The following is a 21,685-nucleotide window of genomic DNA, read 5'->3' as shown; positions in this document are numbered from 1 at the left end:
CTTTCCTGCCACAATCTTGCTCCTCCTTCTATGTTCCTATGCTTCATGGCAACCCCATCTACCCAAGGACACAAATAAGAAACCTGCGATTACTTATTGACTCTTCCTTCTCTCTCACATGCCATATCCAATTACTCACCATGTCTTATAAATGAAACTTCCTAAATATCTCAAAAGTTGGTTTATTTCCCTTAATCCTTTCTACTTTTCACTTTATTTAGACTCTTCTTTCCCTTGCATAATAATATCTTTCTTACCTGTTACAAAAGAACTGAGGCGACCTTCTACCAAGTCTTTACTTTCTGCCTGGGGACCCAGCTGTCCATTTATTCTCAGGTTCTCAGAGCCTTGTTCCTTGCCCATTCTCTCTCTTTCTCTCTCTTTCTCTTTTTTTTTTTTTCCTGAACCTCCAAACTCTCTTCTGAATATTTTCCCAGTAACATATAAGAGTGTTCAACTGTCTGATTTTATTTTTTAAAAAAGCTTACTATCTACATTCTCCTATCTGCATTCACTCTCATTTCTCATTGCTTTACAGAATTAACAAATATCCACTTCAATCATTTTGTGCAATTCTGCTCTTTTGCCATCTACCAGTTAGTTCTCATTTCTATTTATCCCTCTTTTACCTTTTCATGGAGGCTTTGATAATTTCTACCACCCATTCATATTACCATCTCTTCTAATAGAAAGTAACAGCCATTCTTTATTCCTAGTGTAATTCTTTCAATTGTTTCTGACTTTGCCTCCTCAGGGACCTTATTCCATCATCTGTTACCTTTCTTTTTTGCATTTTTAAGTTCTCACATTCTACTAGCTTTCACCCTTAACGTGTAAGCACATTATTGATCTTAATTAATCTTGAATATAATCTTAAATATAATCTTAGTTTTCTCAAACATTATTAGTTTGTGAATAATGCAGGAAGGAGAAATGATTTCCCATCTACTTTCTGAGGTCTTAACTTAGACCTCCAGTAATAGATGACAGATTAACAAGTGAAAAACAAACATTTAATAATATGTAGATACTTCCTGTACACAAGGGATACACCCCCCCCCCCAAAAAAAAAGCTGAGTAACTTCTTCAGGTGGTGCAAGCCACCACCTTAAATATCATCTTCAGCTAACAACAAAGATGTTGGTTGGGAGGAGACCAGTTAAAGGAGATTACTAGGAAAAGCACAATAAACAAGGGTAAGGTTTGTTATGCAGATTTAACTGGGTGTCTTCTCCATTAATAAACCTGTCTCCCGGGGCGCCTGGGTGGCTCAGTGGGTTAAGCCGCTGCCTTCGGCTCAGGTCATGATCCCGGGTCCTCGGTTCAAGCCCCGCATCGGGCTTTCTGCTCAGCGGGGAGCCTGCTTCCTCCTCTCTCTCTGCCTGCCTCTCTGCCTGCTTGTGATTTCTCTCTGTCAAATAAATAAATAAAATCTTAAAAAAAAATAAATAAACCTGTCTCCTTTCCTGATTTCGTCATCCTTCTCTTCCTTGTACAGATAGGAAAATGCTGTCTGTACCGGGAAATAGATTTCCTTTATGAATGCAAATTTCTCTTACAAAAGGGTAACTCCTACTTTGTTTTCAGAGCTTTCCCTGTGTTTGCAATTTCTCAACATAACCAACTCAAAATAATCTTTATGCCAAAGAGGCATATTTTGGGGTGGCATATTCTACTACTTCTCAGTAGTAATATGGTCATATTTCAGCACTACCTCCAATTTCACTTTTTCATGCCCTCAGCTGTGCTGTCGTTAAATACTAAGACCTTCCCCACCCACCTCTTCACAGATTCTCTTCCAAGTGTATCTTACAAATCCTGAACATTCATCTTGTTAGCTCGTGGACTGTCTTCCCTTGCTTTCCTTGTTTATAGTCTTCCTCTTTTAGTTCGACTTTCTTCAGTTATTTAAGGTCTTCCTCTTACCCCTACTATTGAAATCTCTATCCCTTCTTCACACATGCCTATGTCCCTACTCTTCTTAAACCTACAAACCCCTTGAAGTTCGAAGTTGACTCTGAACCTGACTCTGAATTTCTTAACATTCTCACTGCACAAACATCATACTGATATATTTGCCAAAGCATGCGCAATGCTTCTCTCCACAACTCTGCCACACTTTATCACCTGAGAAGGAAGGCAACACAGTTTGCATTGTTTCATGTTCTATGTTCTTCTCCGAACATAGTTCCTTCATCCTCTGCTATCGACTCCCATATGCAAGAGATTCACTTACTGCTCCATGAGGCTAGGAACCATGCACGTGTTTGACATTGTGTGGTCCTCCTAGGTGTCTTCAAAAAAAATTTTTTTCCATGAAAAACAACTCATAAAAATAGATACCTTTGAGATTGCCCTTCAGTTTTAGTAAGGTGTTGTATTACTAAAGATAGCCCTGCAGTTTAGAGGAACATCTGCATTTTGATGTTGGCCAATTTGTTCCAGGAAATTTATTCTATAATCTCTCTCTCCTCCTTTGTATCACCGTTTATTATTCATTTCCTGGCAATCTGTTTCCTGTCTTCACTACTCCACTCTAATTGTTCTCTCTATAATCACCAGTGAACTCCTCATTTTCAAAGACAGAGGAAATGTTTTTAATCTAGACCTCTCTGTGGCATTTGACACTATTGAGGATGCCTTCAGAACGTTCCATCCTGTTACCTGTTTTGACATAATTCTTCATTCACACTGAATTACTACCATGCCGCTGATATCCATTTTGCAAATTTTGATGCAAAAAAAAAAATTGCTGCTGATAATTTTTTTTTACCAGAAGAGATCAAAAGAAGTTTTTCAGAACAGGTTCTCACATGTACTGGCAATGACAACTATATAGGGACTGGGGGTTGGCTAACAGTGATTGTAAGAGACTTCCATTCATAAGACGCACCATGTTTTCAAAGATGTTGAAATCTGAAAGAAATGTGCATCTAAGGATACTTGGCATATGTAATTATTATCGGAGAATTTGAAGAGAATTGATCTGTGTTGCCTGAATTCGAGGCTTTAAGAAACAATGTGAACATCTTTATATATTTTCTGGATTTACTTGCCTGACTTGAAGTAAATAACCTTACCAGGCTATTTTATGGCTTTTACAAGGCTGGAATGAGATAATGCATGTAAAGTATGTGATGCAGATAAAGTAGCAGAGTCAGGGAGTACTCAATGAATGATAGGAAGAGGAGTAGCAGCAGTAGCAGTAGTGGTCATAGTCATAATAGTAGTCGAAATCATAGTAGTCATAGTAGTAGTAGTAGTACTAGTAACTCATGATATTTTCAATAAAGACTTAAACGATAACTGTTTGTGATTTCAACATTTCTAAAGTGCTAAGACCCTATATGTTTATTGAACGTATTTTTGTTTCTGAGTTTAAGTAATCTTAATAAATAATAATCACTTTTTGGGGTTATTTGAGAACTAAATGAGATAATGCATGCAAAATGACTGCTTATTGGTTGAAGTGGTACTTGATATTTTCAGCAGAACATGAATTATAATTTATCTTTGTTGCTTCTAAAATTCTAAGGAAGACTGATAAAGATTCAATGAAGTTAATTTCAGAAACTTTAAGTGCTTCTAGTTAATAATTCCTTCTTTTGGTATTTTGTCTGGATTGAGTAAGATAATTTATGAAACTACATAATAATCATAAAATACTTGACTCAGTGTATGACAAATAAGAAGCACTCAGTAAAAGGTAGTTATCATTACTTCAATTATGATTTATACCTGGTATTTTCTATGGTAGTTCATTTTTGCACTTTCTCCTTGGGCAACTCAAAGGTTTTAAAAGTATCAAAGAATGTTCCAAATATACCTATTAAAATTACTTGATTTTTCTGAAGTTAACTTCACCAAATACCATGTGACTTTCAGAATTTTATAAGAATGAATAAGATAGTGCATGTAATATGTTGCTATTATTGATGTTGCTTTATATTTACCTGACATTATAATATTACCAGAATTTCTTCTACTTGTTGACAAATTTAAAATACTGATAAAGACTTTGCTCATTTGCTGAACTTAATGCTCTAATGTTGAAATAACTTCGCCTATTAACATAGAAGAGCAGTTCTCAAACGCAATGGTATCAGGACTCCTTCATAATTTTCAAAATGACTGAAGACCCCAAAAAGCTTCTGTGTATGTGGATTATACCTATTGATATTTGCTGTATTTGAAATTAAAACTGAGAAATGTTTTAACTATTTATGAATCATTTCATTTTAAGTAAAACAAACCCACTTAATGTTAAGAGAACATTTTTATGAAAACCGTATTTTACAATTTTGAAAATCTCTTTAATGTTTAGTTTTATGGGAATGCAGTTGAATTCTCATATCTGCATCTGCATTCAACTTGTGATTTGTTGTTTCAGTTAAAATTTATGAGGAAAATGCAGTTTTAAAGACAAATAGTTGGAAAAAGGAAATCTAGCAAACCCTCTAAAAGAGCCTCAGCAGCCCCCCAGGGTCCTTGAACTACACTTTGAGAACCGCTGACATATACCTTTAATTTTCTAAAGTACTAAATAAGATAATCCATGCAATATATATCGTTATTAATGCTGCTTCATTTGTTGCTATTATTTATAATTTCCAGATAGTGTCAAAAAATCTTGAGTTTCTTCTTGTTTTGTTGACTGCATTCATGGTTTCTTAAAAAAAAGAAAGAAAGAAAGAAAGAAAGAAAAGAAAAAGAAAATTAATAATGGCATAAATTTGGTAAAGGGGTTACTTGACTAAAATCTGTATTACATAGTCTTTAACCAAATTGAGATAATACAGTTTACATCTATAATGTCAGTGATACACATGGCTCAGTGCCTGGAACATAAGACAGACTCAGCAAAAGGCAGCTTTGGAATCATTCTTTACTCGATGTACATAAAACTATACAAATAGGTGTGACAGATAAAATTGAACTCACATATCTAATAACATCTTCAGCACATCCAGAGTCAGTCTTTTGTTATCCTTTGACACAGGCCTACTTTCAGGCCCCAGAGTGCCTTAGGAAAATGGGTAAATCTTTTAACAGAAACAAGCCGATCCCACTGCAAAGCTGGGCTCTACTCTTCTGATTGGTGTGTAAGGCCTTCAGAAACTTCAGGTAGCTCTAGAACATTGTGCAGCATTTCCTGTAGGGAACAGAATCTCCACTCTAGCACTTGTTTCCTGAGTGTAGGCTTGCCTGTACTTATCAGGATTCCTCCAAAAAAGAATGCAATTTCCCCAGACCAAGTCTTTAGTTCCCACATGGCTAGGGGTTGGGAGAGGGGGGAGTTTGGAAGGGAATGTTCCTATACCCAAATGTTCCCACACCCCTCTCTGGTCTTGCTATAGGATCCTGAGGAAAGTATGAGTTTTTCTACCAGCTCTTTGGCAAAAAATGGCCTTCTTTCCTACAATTGTATCGAAGTGGTGAGTGTTTCTACGCATAACTCCAAGTCTGTTGCTCTAAAGTAATCACTTTCAAGGTTAGCAGTGGACAGTAAGTCCTGGAGAACTTTATGATCTGAGATCTAATAGTGATTTCATTGCCTGCTTCAGAAAGGACCTCTAGGTCTTCTTTTTCTCTTTTAAAATATTTTTCTTTTTCTCTTTTCTTCTTCTTTTTCACTTTTAAAATATTATTAAACTTTTGTTATGGAGGCTTTCAAAGATGACAAATGTAGGTACAATTACATAATAAAAACCCATGTATGTACCATCCAGCTCTAAGTTTTACCAGTTTATGTACTGTCTTGTTTCATTCCTACTTCTATCTACTTCTCCTTCCCATATTATTTTGAAATAAACTCGAGACACCATAATACTTCATAAATATTTCATCATGTATATATAAAATATGTATCACGTATACATATATATCATGTATATATAAAATATAACATATATTTTTTCTACATAACCACAAAATCAACATCTTTCTTAAAAATTAATCAATGGTAATTATTTAATATCAGCAAAAAGCCAGTCATTATTCAGAATTTCCAGCTGTGTCATGAAAATTGTTCAAAGTTGGTTGGCATTGAGATTATAAGAAGAGCCACATATTGTAATTGCTTAATAGGTATTTTAAGTCTCTCTTAACTTGGAGGTACTCATTCTAATTTTTTTCTCTTGTAAATTATGTTTTGAAGAAGCCATTCCCTCCTTTCTTAATTCCCTACTCGCTTCCTTAATTCTGGAAAACTTCCTGCAGCCTAACCCTTCACTAAAACATTTCACTGAAGATAAGTCAATACTGACTTCCTTCAGGCAAGCCTGATACACACTCTTTCTAAAGACTCCCTTATACTTATGACTTTTGGGATGAAGGTTCTAATGTTAGAACAAGCTGGCAGCCTTCTTAACTGACTTTTTAAAACTTAAGAAATGTAGAGACAGCTGGGTGGCTCAGTCGGTTAAACGTCTGCCTTTGGCTCAGGTCATGATCCCAGGGTCCTGGGATGGAGCCCCTCATCAGGCTCCCTGCTTAGTGGGGAGCCTGCTTCTCCCTCTCTTTTGGTTGCTCCCCCTGCTTGTTCTCTCTCTCTCTCTCTCTCTCTCTCTCTCACTCTCTCTCTGTCAAATAAAATCTTCAAATTAAAAAAAAAAAGGATTTTCACTTTCAGATTCGTCACAGTTCTCCAGGTGTTCCCTAAAGCCAGCAGCAATCTCTGAGCTCTGAGTGTGCACTTCTGTCTCTGCTCACAGCTCATAGTGAATACCCGCCAACCCAGGATTCCTAATAATAATCTCTGATAGATTCCTAAAAGTACAATCGGACTTTGCCCAGGCTCCAACTTCCTGGGGACACAAGGGAGAATAAATTAACTTTACATTTGAATTTTACTTGTAAGTTATCCTATGGATGTGGGATCTCTTCAAGATCTACCAGAGCGATTTCTGAAAATTTCCACGTTTCTCACTTAGAGTGAGGCACAAGATCTCCTTCTGCTCCCACCTCCTCATTGCTATTTTCCGCCAGTGAGCTTATTTATTAATGGAGGTATACGCCTCCAAGAACGACCTCTTGGTATTCTTAAAAAAAAAAAACAAAACAAAACGAGACAAAAATGCTTGAAATTCCACACACAAATGGGGATACTGCATCTCTCCCAGCTCTTTATTTTACTCTGTCTCTTGCCCTTAAAATGAGGTTGCTTATGCCCAGTGACTCAGGAAAGACTCTTGCTAAAAAGAGAGTTCTGTCAGTTTCTGCCTAGAGATGATCATTTCTGTACAGTGCTCAGATCTATTCCCTGCAGCAGGGCTGAGGGCCCCGCTGTCCTCTCCATCTCTAGTAACCAGAACTCTGGCTCCGGAGGACTCACACATAAAATTTCCTCCTCTTAACCTCTTTCCTCAGGAAAGGAAAGCGTGGAAAGGGACTCTCAGCTAAAAACTCATCTCAAACTCAGCCCAGCCGACCCTTTTAAGGCATGGTTCCTCATCTAGGTGGTGCACACATCATTTTTATTGCATGTGGAAGACGATAGGCTTAAAAAAAAAAAAAAGAACCAGTGAATTTATTAATGCCATTGAGTCTCGCTGTAATGTATTCATTCATTCAACAATTATTTATTGAGCGCTCCGTGTGAGCCAGGACAGTTCCAGGAACCGGAAATGAAACAAAGCACACACAATCCACTCTTACACATGAGCAATGATGGGAATTCCTCGCCTTCTACAGAACTTGGGGGAGAAGGTATTCCTAGCCTAAAAGAAATGGTCATTCTCTGAGGTCACACTGCAACTCTTTCCTGTGACTATCAGTTTATGCCATGAATAGCTTTCAACAAATGCCAGTTCTGAATTTTCTTCGGTAAAATACAGTTGAATGTATGCCACTGCACAAACCTGTTCAGTCCTTCAGCTGTGCTGTAACTATATCCTACCTTTTGTTGTCGTTGTCGTCCCTTTAGGTGTGTCAGTTCCTATCCCAGTGATCGGACTGAGAGATGAAGAGAAAGTGTTCGTCAACAACAACACCTGCGTGCTGAACGACCCGAATTTCGTTCTCATTGGGTCCTTCGTCGCGTTCTTCATCCCGTTGACGATCATGGTGATTACGTACTGCCTGACGATCCACGTTCTTCGCCGGCAAGCTCTGATGTTACTGCACGGCCACATCGAGGAGCCGCCTGGAATAAACTGGAACTTTCTGAAGTGGTGCAGGAGGAACGCCGCGGAGGAAGAGAACCCGGCCAACCCTCACCAGGACGCGAACCCACGCCGAAGGAAGAAGAAAGAGCGACGCCCCAGGGGCACCATGCAAGCCATCAACAACGAACGGAAAGCGTCCAAAGTCCTCGGCATTGTTTTCTTTGTGTTTCTGGTTATGTGGTGCCCGTTTTTCATTACCAATATTCTGTCGGTTCTGTGCGGGAAGGCCTGTAACCAAAAGCTCATGGAAAAGCTTCTGAATGTGTTTGTTTGGATTGGCTACGTCTGTTCAGGAATTAACCCTCTGGTGTACACGCTTTTCAACAAAATTTACCGAAGGGCTTTCTCTAACTATCTGCGCTGCAATTATAAGGCAGAAAAGAAACCTCCGGTGAGACAGATGCCCAGAGTGGCTGCGACTGCTTTGTCAGGGAGAGAGCTTAACGTTAACATTTACCGGCATACCAACGAACCCGTGCTTAAGAAAGCTAATGACAGTGAGCCCGGTATAGAGATGCAAGTGGAGAATTTGGAGCTACCAGTTAATCCCTCCAGCGTGGTTAGTGAAAGGATCAGCAGTGTGTGATGAGCAGGGTGCAGGCAGCACAGTCTTTCCCTACGGCAAAGCTACAAATGTAGGGAAAGGTCTTAGAATTCTTCTGTCGGTCATAACTAATGTAAATATCGTTGTCTGATAAAAAGTGTTTTGTATATAGCTTTGCAACCCTGTACTTTACAATCATGCACACAACCATGAGATTTAGGGTTCTATATTTACTGTTTATAATAGATTGAGAATAACTTATTTTGATTATTTAATGCATAAAATGTTGATGTTTCTGCTATCCCTCCCTTCCTATTTCCTTCCCTCCTTCTCCCTCTTTCTTTCGTTCTCTCTCTCTTTCTCTCTCTCTTTTTTTGGGGGGCATAAGGAAATGTTGATGTTGATCTCAGGTGGCATTTGCAGGAGACCAGAATGATGCACGTGGTTATTTCAACCACACCAAAATTAACGAACTCAGTGGACTTTTTCCGGGTTGACAGTAAATATACACTTTAAATTCTTGCTCTGCTCATCTATACACATAAACACAGTAAGATAGGTTCTGCCTTGTGATACCTTATCACATGCATTGGCGAGTCAAAGGTAGAACTTAGCCTCGTTGTCACATATAGGGGCAAAATTTGACATTGTCCGGATGTCATGTTGGTATTTTACTGCAATGTCCGTCCCCATAGTGGTATTTTAACATAGCAGCTGGTTAACCAGGACTACAGAAGTGGAAGGATGATACGAGATATATACACCAATAGCTTTTCACTTCTTAAGGACAATGTTCAAATTCTGATTATCACGACAAGCAAACTGGAATTAGTGTTTTCATTCTGGTCCTTAGTAAATACCTAATTCTGTGATTAAACTGGGGAACAAGATCCCAGAGTTATTTCCCAATCCAGGATTCAACATCAATTGGGTTTTGATCTCAGGATCCTGGAAATTCGTGTGCTACACACAAAGTGAAATTAGCATTTTGAGCCTTATTAAAATATTTTCATAATTATGGTACCTCTATCTATAGGACCCAATTTCGCAGTCCATTTTTGAGTAAAACTTGCGCTGGAAGCATAGATGATCAAAACCTTGGAAGTTTTACTTGATTAAGGACTACAGAATTAGGCCCTTAGAATGTGAAAAAAAAAAAAGTAAGTAAAAACAAGCTTGTACTGAACTCTGGGAAAAAAACAGAAATACAGAGTTTCCATTTGGATTTTAAACAAAATTTATCTCATTTTCAGATCCTTCCAAACTCTCTAGTGCAGGAAAAGGCTGCAGCTAATTTGTGAAAGTGGCAAGCTCTTCATTGTACTGCAATTATGTACCAGAAGTTTAAAATCTTTGTTAAAATAATAGTGTTGTGTCACAATAAGTGTTGGCCATTGTTTCATTCATGGGCCTGCTGCTCTAAGAATTCAGTACCATTTAACTAGTTTGTTAACCACGAAAGGTTTTCAAGCATCGCTAAAGTCAGACCATGAAGTCTATGCTGTGTGCCGAGTATCCAAGTGTTTCCACTATTTCCATGTGTGTCCATTTCACACAACTGTGGATCAATTTCTGAAGAATTCATGATGCTATCTCTTATGCCTGACAGTTACTTACACACCTTAGTGTGTGCTTCTCAAAATCTCGAAATCCGTGAAGGCAGAATCTGAATTTCAGAGAACCCCTGGTCTATGTTCTCAACACACAGCATAGATAAATCCAACAGTCTGCCACAGGGGCAGTGGGAGAGCTGCTGTATTTGAGGAAACTCATACAGTCTCTGTTTGATTAGCAACACTGCCAAATGTCCGTCAATTGCTTGAGCATGCCCCAATACACCATGAAAGTAAAGTCTACCTGCCTGTTAGCTCTGTTGAATTGCATGTTAAAACAATTATAGGAAATTGAATGAGATGATCTAATTCTTACTGAAACGAAGATGTCTGAAGACACACAGCATGCATTGAGCATGAGTTCTGCCCATACGGATGGAGTCCTGCATGTATGCCATGTATGTTGCATGAATCCATCGATTTGTATTAACGTAAGGCAGAGTAGATGATACAAAAAGGACTGGAGGAAATCCTTCAGCAGTCCTTGAGATGACTACGCATTCAGATCTGAAGTATTGTGAGTATTAGAGAAAATTGGAAACATCTGATTTCTTTTCTTAACTATCAGGGCAAGCTCATAGCACATGTTTTACAAAGAAATAAAATATAAACCACAGATTTTGAAAAGCACTAGCAATAAGTTGAATGATAATAGCTTATAGCACATTTGTTAATAATTCTTATGTCATCAAGTAGTAGTACTTAATAGTACCCAACACAGTAATTATTCTCAAATCGTGTGCTATTCGTAAGTTCTGTGCAGTTTGGTATGAAACAAATATACTCATTTGGATATAAACCTTACAGTTCAATGTGAAATCTACAAACTTTTGTAAATGTTTTAAAAAGAAAAAGTCCATGTGATAAATGTAAACGTGGTGAATTTACTGTCGAACAAATCATTTTGATGTACTATTATATATGTATATCTGTTTAAGACACGTGCAACAGACTGCCTTATATTATTTCCTGTAAATCTTCTCCTTGGTCAAATGGTACTTTTTGTGAGTGGTTGCAAAGTGTTATCTTATTTGTGGTTCCTGTAAGTTATCCATTCCAAGTTTTTGTGATACTTCCTATTAATTTATTAAATTTATTAAATGTTGGCTAGTAGGTCATGTGTCTTTTTTGCCCCTCTGTCATTCGAAGGGAAAATATACCACTTCACTTCATTTTCTTTGAAAATTAAATCATATCCTGTAAAATAAGATCAAAAAGACAAAAGCAACCAGAAAATATGACTCTTCTGATTAATTTTGCATGTACTCAAAGACAACAAAGCCAGAAGAAAGACGATTAAGAGGTATAAACAACAAAACAATATTAACATCACTGATTCTTTATGAGCAGAATAACTGCACTCCCAAATTATCCTACCTTCCTTAACCCCAGGAGGGGCTTTGGATGGTTCATGTACCCTCTTCGCAAATAGGTATCATTACCATCTTATTTCCACCAGATTCCTAGTTCCCCAAGAACAGAAAGGACCATGTCTACCTTGTTGATGGTTTTATTCCCAATACCTGGCAGCTACACTACATTCAGCAGGTACATATTGAGCTTCCTCAATATTCGTGGACATTGCATTATCTGCTCCTGATGTCAGAATGGGCCTTACAACTCCCTGCTCTTCAATCATGGAGCACCTAAACTTACCTCTATTCCAAATGGCTTTGGATACCTCTGTAATCAGGGTCAATATGCTAAGTCACTCTGTTCCTCCACATCTGGAACAAATACCAAAATACATTGGCCTTTTCTTTCAACATGTATACCTTCCTGATGGTGAGTGAGCCTAGATGACATTGGCATGACTTCAGTTCCCTGAGAAAAAAGCAGGAATATCTCGTTCCTTTGCAGCTATGACTGGGTTGATTCCCAGGCGTGCATCCAGAGATAAAAGTTGGACTGTCACTTGAGACAACAGGTCACTGCTGCGCATGGCCAGAAATACCTTTTAACACTGAAGCTAGGGGGCTACTCTTCCCCAAAAGCAAGGCAATGGGGAGAGATTGGAATTTCTGACATCTCAGAACAGGAGGTGGAAGGGAAGGTGGGCAGGGGAAAATGAAAGAGCTTCATTCCAGAGCACTGGAAGGTTTCATGGTCTAAGAAGAGAAAGATGCTTCTTGTCATCAAGTAGCAGTATGTTTCTACTTACTGCAGAAATATACGGTTTCTACACAGTCTCTTGGCTCCCAATTAGGCCAACAAATTTTCCAAGGTTGCAGCCCATTTCTCCTAGGACATTCTCACTAGTCACATGTTACCGTATCACCTAGAGAACTGAATACATTCGAAAGAGGTATTTTTATAGGCACTGCCAACAGAAGAGGGTGGCATCATAGAGGTTCTCAAATATTATGTAACCCATAGCACACTTATATATAGCTCTAAGAGGTAGGTTGGGCTCCGCTGGGATGTAAATCCCGAAAAGATGAGTGTGCAGGATGCTTCCTGGGAAGTGTTCTTGGGATCCATTTGCACAGGGCAAGGGGAGAAAACAGGAGGGAGAAGATGGACTGTGGTGTACTTACAATAAGGACTTACACCCCCTGCACCTTTAGAGGGGAAAATAAACCACTTCACCTCATTTTCTTCGCAAGTTAAATTGAATCCTGTAAAATAAGTCCACAAACACAGGGATGCCTTCAGGTCAGGTCATGATCCCAGGGTCCTGAGATGGAGTCCTGCATCGGACTCCTTGCTCAGCAGGGATCCTGCTTCTCCCTCTGCCTGCCTCCTTGTGCTCGCTCTCTCTCTTTCTCTGACAGATAAAGAAATAAAATCCTGTAAATAAATGAATACACAAGGACGAACACAACCAGAAAGTATCACACTTCCTAATTCTGCATGTACTCAAGGACTACAACACCATGGGAAAGACAAGTAAGAGGTCCAAACAACAAAAGCAATGATCACACTTAGTTGACTCAAGTGGTGAGCTCTGAATCTAAGGTATCCCTTCAGAGTTGTCCCAAGTGAAAGTGAGGGGCCAGACCTCTATACCTCCACTGCCCCCAAGAGAGATGTCTTATGCCAGGCCACTCTATTCAACAGAGACAGCTCTTAGGGAAGGCTTATAGTTAAAAGTTATCAGTCCACAATCATCCCAACCCTTGGGGAATAAACCCTTCAGCCCTGAAGGTGGGATCGTGGCAGGGTAGCATAGCATCCATAATAAATAGTATATTTATTGGATAGGAAAGATTCATCACCCAGTTCAGTACCTATATAATAACATGAAAGAAACTGACTGTCACTTCAGCCAACATCAAAGCAAATGGAAGAGAAAGGACATACAGGCATACCTTGGGGACCTTGCAGGAGCATTTCCAGAACACCACAATAGCGTGAGTCAAATGAATTTTTTTAGTGTCCTAGTGCATATAAGTTACGTTTATACTATAATGTAGTCTGTTAAAGGTGCAATAGCATTATGTTTAAAAAAAAAATTATGTCTAAAAAAATACCTTAATTTAAAAAAAAGTATTTTATCACTAAAAATGCTAACTATTGTTTGAGCTTTCAGTGAGTCATAAGCACTGAACAAAGATTACCATAACAAATAAAATAATAACAAAAAATTTGAAATATTGCAAGAATTACCAAAATTTGACACAGAGATACAAAGTGAGCAAAATGCTGTTGGAAAAATTATGCTAATAAAAAGTGGCTCTGATAGACTTGCTTGACACAGGGTTGCCACAAAATCTTCAATTTGCAAAAATGCAGCATCTGCAAAATTCAGTAAGTTAAAGTGCAATAAAACAAGGTATGCTGGTTTTTAAATGTGATTTCTCTTCTTTTTTCAATTTTTTAAAAGATGTCATTTATTTCTTTGAGAAAGAAAGAGAGCACAAACAGGGGGTGGAGCAGAGGGAGAGGAAGAAGCCCAACACAGCCAATTCCAGAACCCAGGGATTATGACCTGAGCCAAAGGCAGACACTTACACCACAGAGCAGGGAACCCCATGTGGAGCTCCAGCTCAGGATCCCGGGATCATGACCCGAGCCTAATGACTGAGCCACCCAAGCGCCCCTGTGATCTCTCTTCGGACTGAAGGTATTCTCAATCAACAGCTTCCTAGGATTTTTCCATCTGGAGAGCTTCAGATAAGCTGCAGTAAAGAACAATCCCAAAGTCTCCGGGGCTTAACAGTGCAAACGCCCCTTTTGTGCCCACACTCCATGTTCAAGATGGGTTGCCAAGAAACCTCTTTTCAATATAGTTACTCCCGAAAAAAGTGGTAATAGAGTCAATATCTTTACATGCTACTTCCATGGAGCAGAGGGAAGGGAAATTAGTGGATGTCTTTCTTCCATTAAAGCTAACCCTCCTTTTTCTTTTCAACTGAAGCTAACGCTACTTTTTTCAGTTTAATCCTGAGTCTACCCTTATTCTCACACCTTATCTATAACATTATTTCTATCCTTAATTTTAAATATCTCTATATTTCATTGCACACCTGCCCTGAATTTTATAATTAATTCTAACCCTAACTCTTACCTCTGAATCCTGACATCACCTTTAATTATGATCCTGTTTTTCTGGAAACTCTAACATTACTCAAATCTCTAGCCCCTACCCTTAGCGTTAACTCCAGTGCTTCTCCTGCCTTTAACCCTCCTTTGGGGTTAAGCTCTAACTTCTAAGCTTCTAACCTTACACCTAAGCTTAAACTTTAGCTCTAATTTCTATTTTATTCTAAAAAATTATCTTTTTGTTAGGGTCCCGGGAAGCAATATCGAAAGCCACAGAAAGAAAATTTATGATCAACCTTTTGTTTACCTGTCTTAAAACCTCACACACAAACTAGCTTCAGTTGGTCCACTCCCTACACACTATCATGATATTATTGTGAAAATTAATAAAAGGAAACCTCATTTAAAGCAGGGTTGGGTGGCCAGAAGGGGGAGGTCTCATACAGTACACACCCTTTTCATCTCTTTGCAGACCCAGTAGGAAGAGACTATCTTGAATTCTCAACAGGAAGAAGCCTGCATACTACTTTACTACCCCAGCAGGAAGAAAAACTGTTTTCTTTTTGCCCAGCAACAATGCAGCCAATGGGAGACAGTCACAGTTCAGCCAATGAAAAGTCACTATACTTCAAACTCTTTGAAGTGGACTTTTCATTTGTAACTGTCCTCTCAACTCCTGGCTTTCCTCTATAAAAGATCGTTCCTCTCCTTTGTTCTCCAGACTTGCTTATGGTTTTGCCAAAGCTTGCTTGTCCCAAATTGCAGTTCTCTGACAGTCCTGAACAAACCCGTTTTTGCTGGTAAGATAGCTGGCAGTTTTATTTTTAAGGTTAATATTATTCATTTTACTATAATTATGACTTATCGAGCACTGACTATATGCCAAATACAAACATACTTTGTTTTACATAGATACATTAGTATATTTAAAATCTCTACATTGCTGTTGTGGAAACTGAGAATCAGAGAGGTAAAGGATCTTCACCTAAGTCACGCTGCTAGGAAAAGCAGAGTGCAACTCTGGTTTCTAAGCTTCTACTGTCCCCAATGTGCCATAGGACTTCTTCTTCTTAGTGTCTCATGGTGTTGGTTTGCAATCTCCTTGGGAGCTTCCCAGGTGTGATCTGAAATTAACTCCTGTATTTAGAGGTCAGGGAGAGACCAAAGAAAAAGGCAGGCACCCCAGGTTGGTAAATGGCAGATTTAATAAGCAAATTGAACTTATATACAAGGCTTATCTTCGGTGGCAGCAAGACAAGTAGATTTCCACACCCTCCTGCCACATCTTAAAAGTTTATGTAAAGACCTCAACTGGATTCAGTATACCAGACAGGTGTTTTCAACACATCACTATCTCATGGCTATGTCCTTAGAGCAGCCTCTGGGAGCAGGGTAAAAAAGCAGAACCCACATTCCAAAGACATGGGAGGGAGTGAGCAGCCTCTGATTGCTTGGGTCCAGCTCATGGGTTGACCAGTGGTCATGTCTTCTCAATGACTTCCCCAATGCTACCTCTCTCATGACCAGTTTTTACAATCTCGTATGTCCCCCTCTTTTGCAGTGTGCTCCCAACAGTCAACAAGGGATTTCATAAGCATGGAGATGGCTTTTTTGGTGGCTATCCAGCTGCATTGGAAGCAGATGCCACAGCAGCAGCAATACAGGCACATGCAGGAGAAAACACAGACTAACACGATTCCCAGTCTCAGGTACGACTTTTTTCATCAAGAGCCCCATGATCTGGACCATTGATTTATTAGGTCCCCTAGGCTGAGAATTGGATCACTCAGGTTGTTTACTCATGTTTTCAAATGATTTCATAAAGATGATATACTAGCAGACTCATCAGATATAAACACACAACATTTTGATTGGATAATGTCAAACGTATCCCCTTGCAAGGCAGTAATAATGTCCAAGGCCATCCTATTTTGGAGGCCTTTTCTTTCCCTTTTCTTTTTTTTCTTTCTTCTTTTTTTTTTTTTTTTGTCATTTTGATATTCAGTAAGGACAGGATTTGTTGGCTATCATTCAAGGCTTGCTGAGTGAATTTATTAAAGTTTTCTATATGTGCTATAGAATCCTCCAAGCCAATGGAGGGAACAAAAATGGCAGCCAAATGAGCATATCAGTGAAAGAATGTGCCCATCTGACCTTAGAGGTCGATAGAGGTTGACCACCATTGTTACTATGAAGCAGATTCTTCCCTGTGCTCAGGAAAAACACGGGGTGCAATCGCCCAACCACTCAGGTGGAAGCCATGGCCAAGGATTTGTGCCACACAACCATCAGGTTCCATTTGGTGCTATCCAATAGGGCAGCCCAACCAGTCAGTGCCAAACCAGCCACTATCTGTTAATATGACAGAATGACTGACACAGTTCCAGAGTATTCATTCTATATTTGTAGTACAATAGCGTTGATTCTTTTTAGAGTAACTTTTTTGTTCCCAACATAAGTGTGCCCGGGTGCTCAAATGCCTATAGCCCAGAGTAAGCCACATAAACCTAGTCTAAATCTGAGCATAGACAACCATGACTCTGATGGTGGTACTTCGAGGACTTTTCTAATGAGCAACTTTATGGGCTGCCTTTAGTTTGTTTGACAAAAAAAGAATGGCCATGCCCAGTATCATTGACAGTGTGTGCCATAGGCCAGTTTTCCGGATCAGTATTGGTAATATCAGGTGAATGTTAGCCCTTGCTTGTTCTTCTTTACTGTACTGCTTGGGGCCTTTTAATCCCTCTCCTGGAGGGTGTTACCATCATGGCAGTCCTGACAAGCAAGAGAGGGGTAGCTGCCCACATACCCAACAACTGAATTGATTTCTTTGTCAGGCATGTGAGATTGTCTACTGTATAAAAGTATGTCCATTAGGTGCCTAACCCATAACCAGATACCACAAGAGCAGCAGAAGTCTAAGGTCAAAAAGATAGATATTTAGTAGGGAATTGTATGGAGACATTGTCCCCTTCTAGAAGAATTACACCTGTGGCCTGATCTTTAGAAGTTGAAGTGGCTGCAGCTTTAGGAATGTGACCAGGTCGTATATGCCATACATGTTGGCTGGGAGAGACACTGCTGTCACCCATGAGGAGATGGACTGGGGGTGGGATACACCAGACTAAGACCACTATTTTCTCCCCTTTGTGTATGTTCCATTCCAAGTACAGAGCATTTCAATGGTGTGGCTTACAGCATGATAACAAGATTCCATTGTAGACTGAGTAGTTTCCCCTCACCCAGAGTTGCGAACTAACTCACCCATCCCAGCAAGACATCCCATTGCAGAGATACCACCTCACATCAGTCAGAATGGCTAAAATTAACAAGCCAGGAAATGACAGATGCTGGCGAGGATGCGTAGAAAGAAGAACCTTCCTACACTGTTAGTGGGAATGCAAGCTGGTACAACCACTCTGGAAAACAGCATGGAGGTTCCTCAAAAAGTTGAAAATAGAGCTACCTTATGACCCAGCAATTGCACTACTGAGTATTTACCCTAAAGATACAAACGTAGTGATCCGAAGGGGCATGCGCACTTGAATGTTTATAGCAGCAATGTCCACAATAGCCAAACTATGGAAAGAACCTAGATGTCCATCAACAGATGAATGGATAAAGAAGAGGTGGTATATATATATACAATGGAATACTATGCAGCCATCAAAAGAAATGAAATCTTGCCATTTGCGATGACCTGGATGGAACTAGAGGGTATTATGTTTAGCATAATAAGTCAATCAGAGAAGGACAATTATCGTATGATCTCCCTGATATGAGGAAGTTGAGAGGCAACGTGGGGTGTTTGGGGGGTAGGAAAGGAATAAATGAAACAAGATGGGATCGGGAGGGAGACAAACCATAAGAGACTCTTAATGTCACAAAACAAACTGAGGGTGGTGGGGGAGGGGGTAGGGAGAGGGTGGGGGTGTTATGAACATTGGGGAGGGTGTGTGAGATGGTGAGTGCCGTGAAGTGTGTAAACCTGGCGATTCATAGACCTGTACCCCTGGGGCTAATAATATAATTATATGTTTATAAAAAAAATTTTTTAATTAAAAAAAAAAGACATTCCATTGCAAATACCAGTAGAAAATACCTCACCCAGGCTTGATGGGGCTTATTCTCAGCCGCATAGTTTGTTGATCTATGGTAAGTCGGGGCAATGGCTCTCTCCTGCAATTCCATACCTTTACAGTACTGGGTACCTTGGTTTCCAGTCTGGCATAGGGGATCTACTGGTTGGCCATTCAAATGTATTAAAACTGGGACGGTACTTCAGCCCACCTGGCCAAGGTGGGTTTAGCTGCTAGTAATTTAGTCTGCTGCTTTAATATTCCATTTTCCCTTTCTAGCACAGCTGCTGCTTGCACATTATAGGGGAGATGAATCTTCCGTTTAATGTCACGTTCTTTCACCCAGTCTTATACATCATGACCTTTGAGGTGTAGCCTCTGTTCACTGTCTATTCAATGAAGGTTTCTGTACATGGTATTCAGCTCCTCTAATCTGCTAATGGTGGCAGCCTAGTTTACACAGTGACAGGGGAAAGCTTGGATTAGGCCAGAAGCTGTGTCCACACAAACCAAGGCACATTTAGAACCCTCACTTAGAAGAAAGGGACCAATAGAGTCAATTTGCCAATGCCTCACTGGCTGGGAACTCTGGTGGCTGGCGTCAGACTCCTTGGCATTGTTTTGAACACACAGGGCATGTTCTGATTGCATTAACAGTCAGTGTACTTTTAGAGCAATCTGGCATCCTTGGCAATATGCCATCCCATCCGGTTACCACTGTGGCCACTCTCCGTATACCAGATCTGTTATATCTATGGAAGGATCTGCTGTTAGCGCTTGTACCTGAGTTAGGACAACAGATTACTGATTGCCAGAGGGCATAGGTACCTTATGAACTGGGACGTGAAAAACAGTGAGGACTGTCTTAGGACCCAAACATCTTTTCATATATTCTGACCCCACGAGGGCTTAGTCATAACCATCCACCTCTCACTTTCCCGTTATCTGAGCCATAGGGTTAATTTCTTTTTTTTTTTTTTAAGATTTTATCTATTTATTTGACAGAGACAACATAAGCAGGGGGAGTTGGAGAGGGAGAGGGAAAAGCAGGTTTCCCACTGAGCAGGGAGCCCAATGCGGGGCTCCATCCCAGAACCCCTGGATGATGACCCAAGCGGAAAACAGACGCCTAATGACTGAGCCACCCAGGTGCCCTGAATAGGGTTAATTTCTTTAGAACAGTCCAACTGTCAGTACAAAGGGTTAATGGCCAGGGCTCATGATTGATCACCAGAGAGAAAACTCTTGAGTTCAGCCCACTGCTTTCTGTGGTTTGTTCTGATTTCCATCCAGATGGTGTCAGTGTTGGGCTGAATAGCGACCAGAGAGCCCTTGTGGATGGATTGTTTTGAATAAACTCATCTGTACCCCAAGGGCATCAGTGGGAATTTCCCTTTTCCCCTCTTTACACCCCACAGGGCCCTCTACAGTAAAAGAGGCAGGGGTATCTGGAGGTTCTACATAGTCCACAGGACCGAGTAGTGCCTACTTTTCTAGAGACAATAGGCTGGTTGACAAGTGCTCCTCTGCGGCAAATAGGCACGCCACTTAGAATATGGGCTTTAGCCATAGAAGTGGGTTGCTGGAGAATATTTTCAACCCACCCCTTGACAGGTAGGGAAATTCTTATCACAATGTCCTGTTCACTACTGAGAGGACCTATCTGGAGGAGTGCTGTATACACTGCTAGGAACTGTTGCTCTGTGGCGGATAATGGATTCCTTCCTCCTTCCAGAGCTGGGAAATCAAAATCCTATGGGTGCATCTTTTTCTGTTGTTTCTGCCACAGTGCCCAACTTAGACCTTCTAGAGTCTCAGACTCATCTAACTCAAATGGTAGCCTTGCTTGAGAGATGCCAGAACGTTAACCTGACTTACAAGTATTTTGGGCTTCTCAAAGGTGGCTTGCTACTCTGATCCACAGTCCCATACATGCCCTTTTTTTACCAAGTGGTATAATGGACAGAGGCACTGTGCCAGGTGAGAAATAAAAGTCCTCCAAAACCCCAAAATCTCTATAAAGCCTTGCCCCTCTTTCACATCCTCAGGGTTTAGATGGGCTTACACCTTACAAACCACGGCTTCTTACCCAACCAGATGATTCCCAAAAGCTTGATAGCGGTGGCTGAGCCTTGGGCTTTCTGTGGGTTCATAGCCCACCCTTCCCCTCACAGGTGCTGCAGCAAAGCCAAACCCTTACACGTTAAGATTATATCAACAAGGTAATGGGCCCATTTTACTGATGTTAGAAAGGAGAACAGGCACAGGTCTTGGGCTCCCATCCTATGACATATGGTGGGGTGATGCAGATGACCTTGGGGAAGCACTTGAAAGATACATTACTATCCCTCCCATGTGAAGGCAAGTTGATCTTTTGTCTCATTGGCCAGGGGTACACTGAAAAAAACATTTGCTAAACCCAACACAGCCTGGGACACTCCTAGGACCATGGCCAAGGTATCTAAGGTGGAGACAATGTTGGAAACAGCCACGTGGAGCCAGGGTTGGTGGAGGGAGGGGAATGCCTTGTTCAATTCTTGGTAGCCTACCGTCATCTGCCATGAGCCATCTCACTTTTTTATTGGCTATACCAGACTATTGAAAGCACTGTGGACAGGATGTTCAATACTTACTCAGTGTAGTTCTTGGAAAGTTTCTCTTTTCTCCTTATGCCTCTCAAGCAGTTTATGTTGTTTGAAAGTTACTACTCTTCATGGGTGGCAGGCTTACCAGCTCCCAGTTGTGGTTTCCCCTCTGCACTGGTCTGATTACTCTAACCTGGAATTAAACAACAAAAGT

General features: G+C 40.2%; 1 protein-coding gene across 1 annotated transcript in view; it reads left to right on the top strand.

Moving 5' to 3' along the window:
• HTR2C (5-hydroxytryptamine receptor 2C) overlaps positions 1-11,394 on the top strand; it is a 295,033-nt gene extending 283,639 nt beyond the window's left edge. Inside the window, exon 6 of the mRNA XM_047716648.1 lies at positions 7,925-11,394. Coding sequence (XP_047572604.1) covers positions 7,925-8,751 — 827 coding nt within the window. The 3' untranslated portion in view covers positions 8,752-11,394. The remainder of the gene's footprint in view (positions 1-7,924) is intronic.
• The last annotated feature ends 10,291 nt before the right edge of the window (positions 11,395-21,685 follow it).

The sequence above is a fragment of the Lutra lutra genome, chromosome X (genome assembly GCF_902655055.1).
Source record: "Lutra lutra chromosome X, mLutLut1.2, whole genome shotgun sequence".
In the NCBI taxonomy this organism is placed as follows: domain Eukaryota; kingdom Metazoa; phylum Chordata; class Mammalia; order Carnivora; family Mustelidae; genus Lutra; species Lutra lutra.
This window is presented reverse-complemented; position numbering and strand designations above follow the sequence as displayed.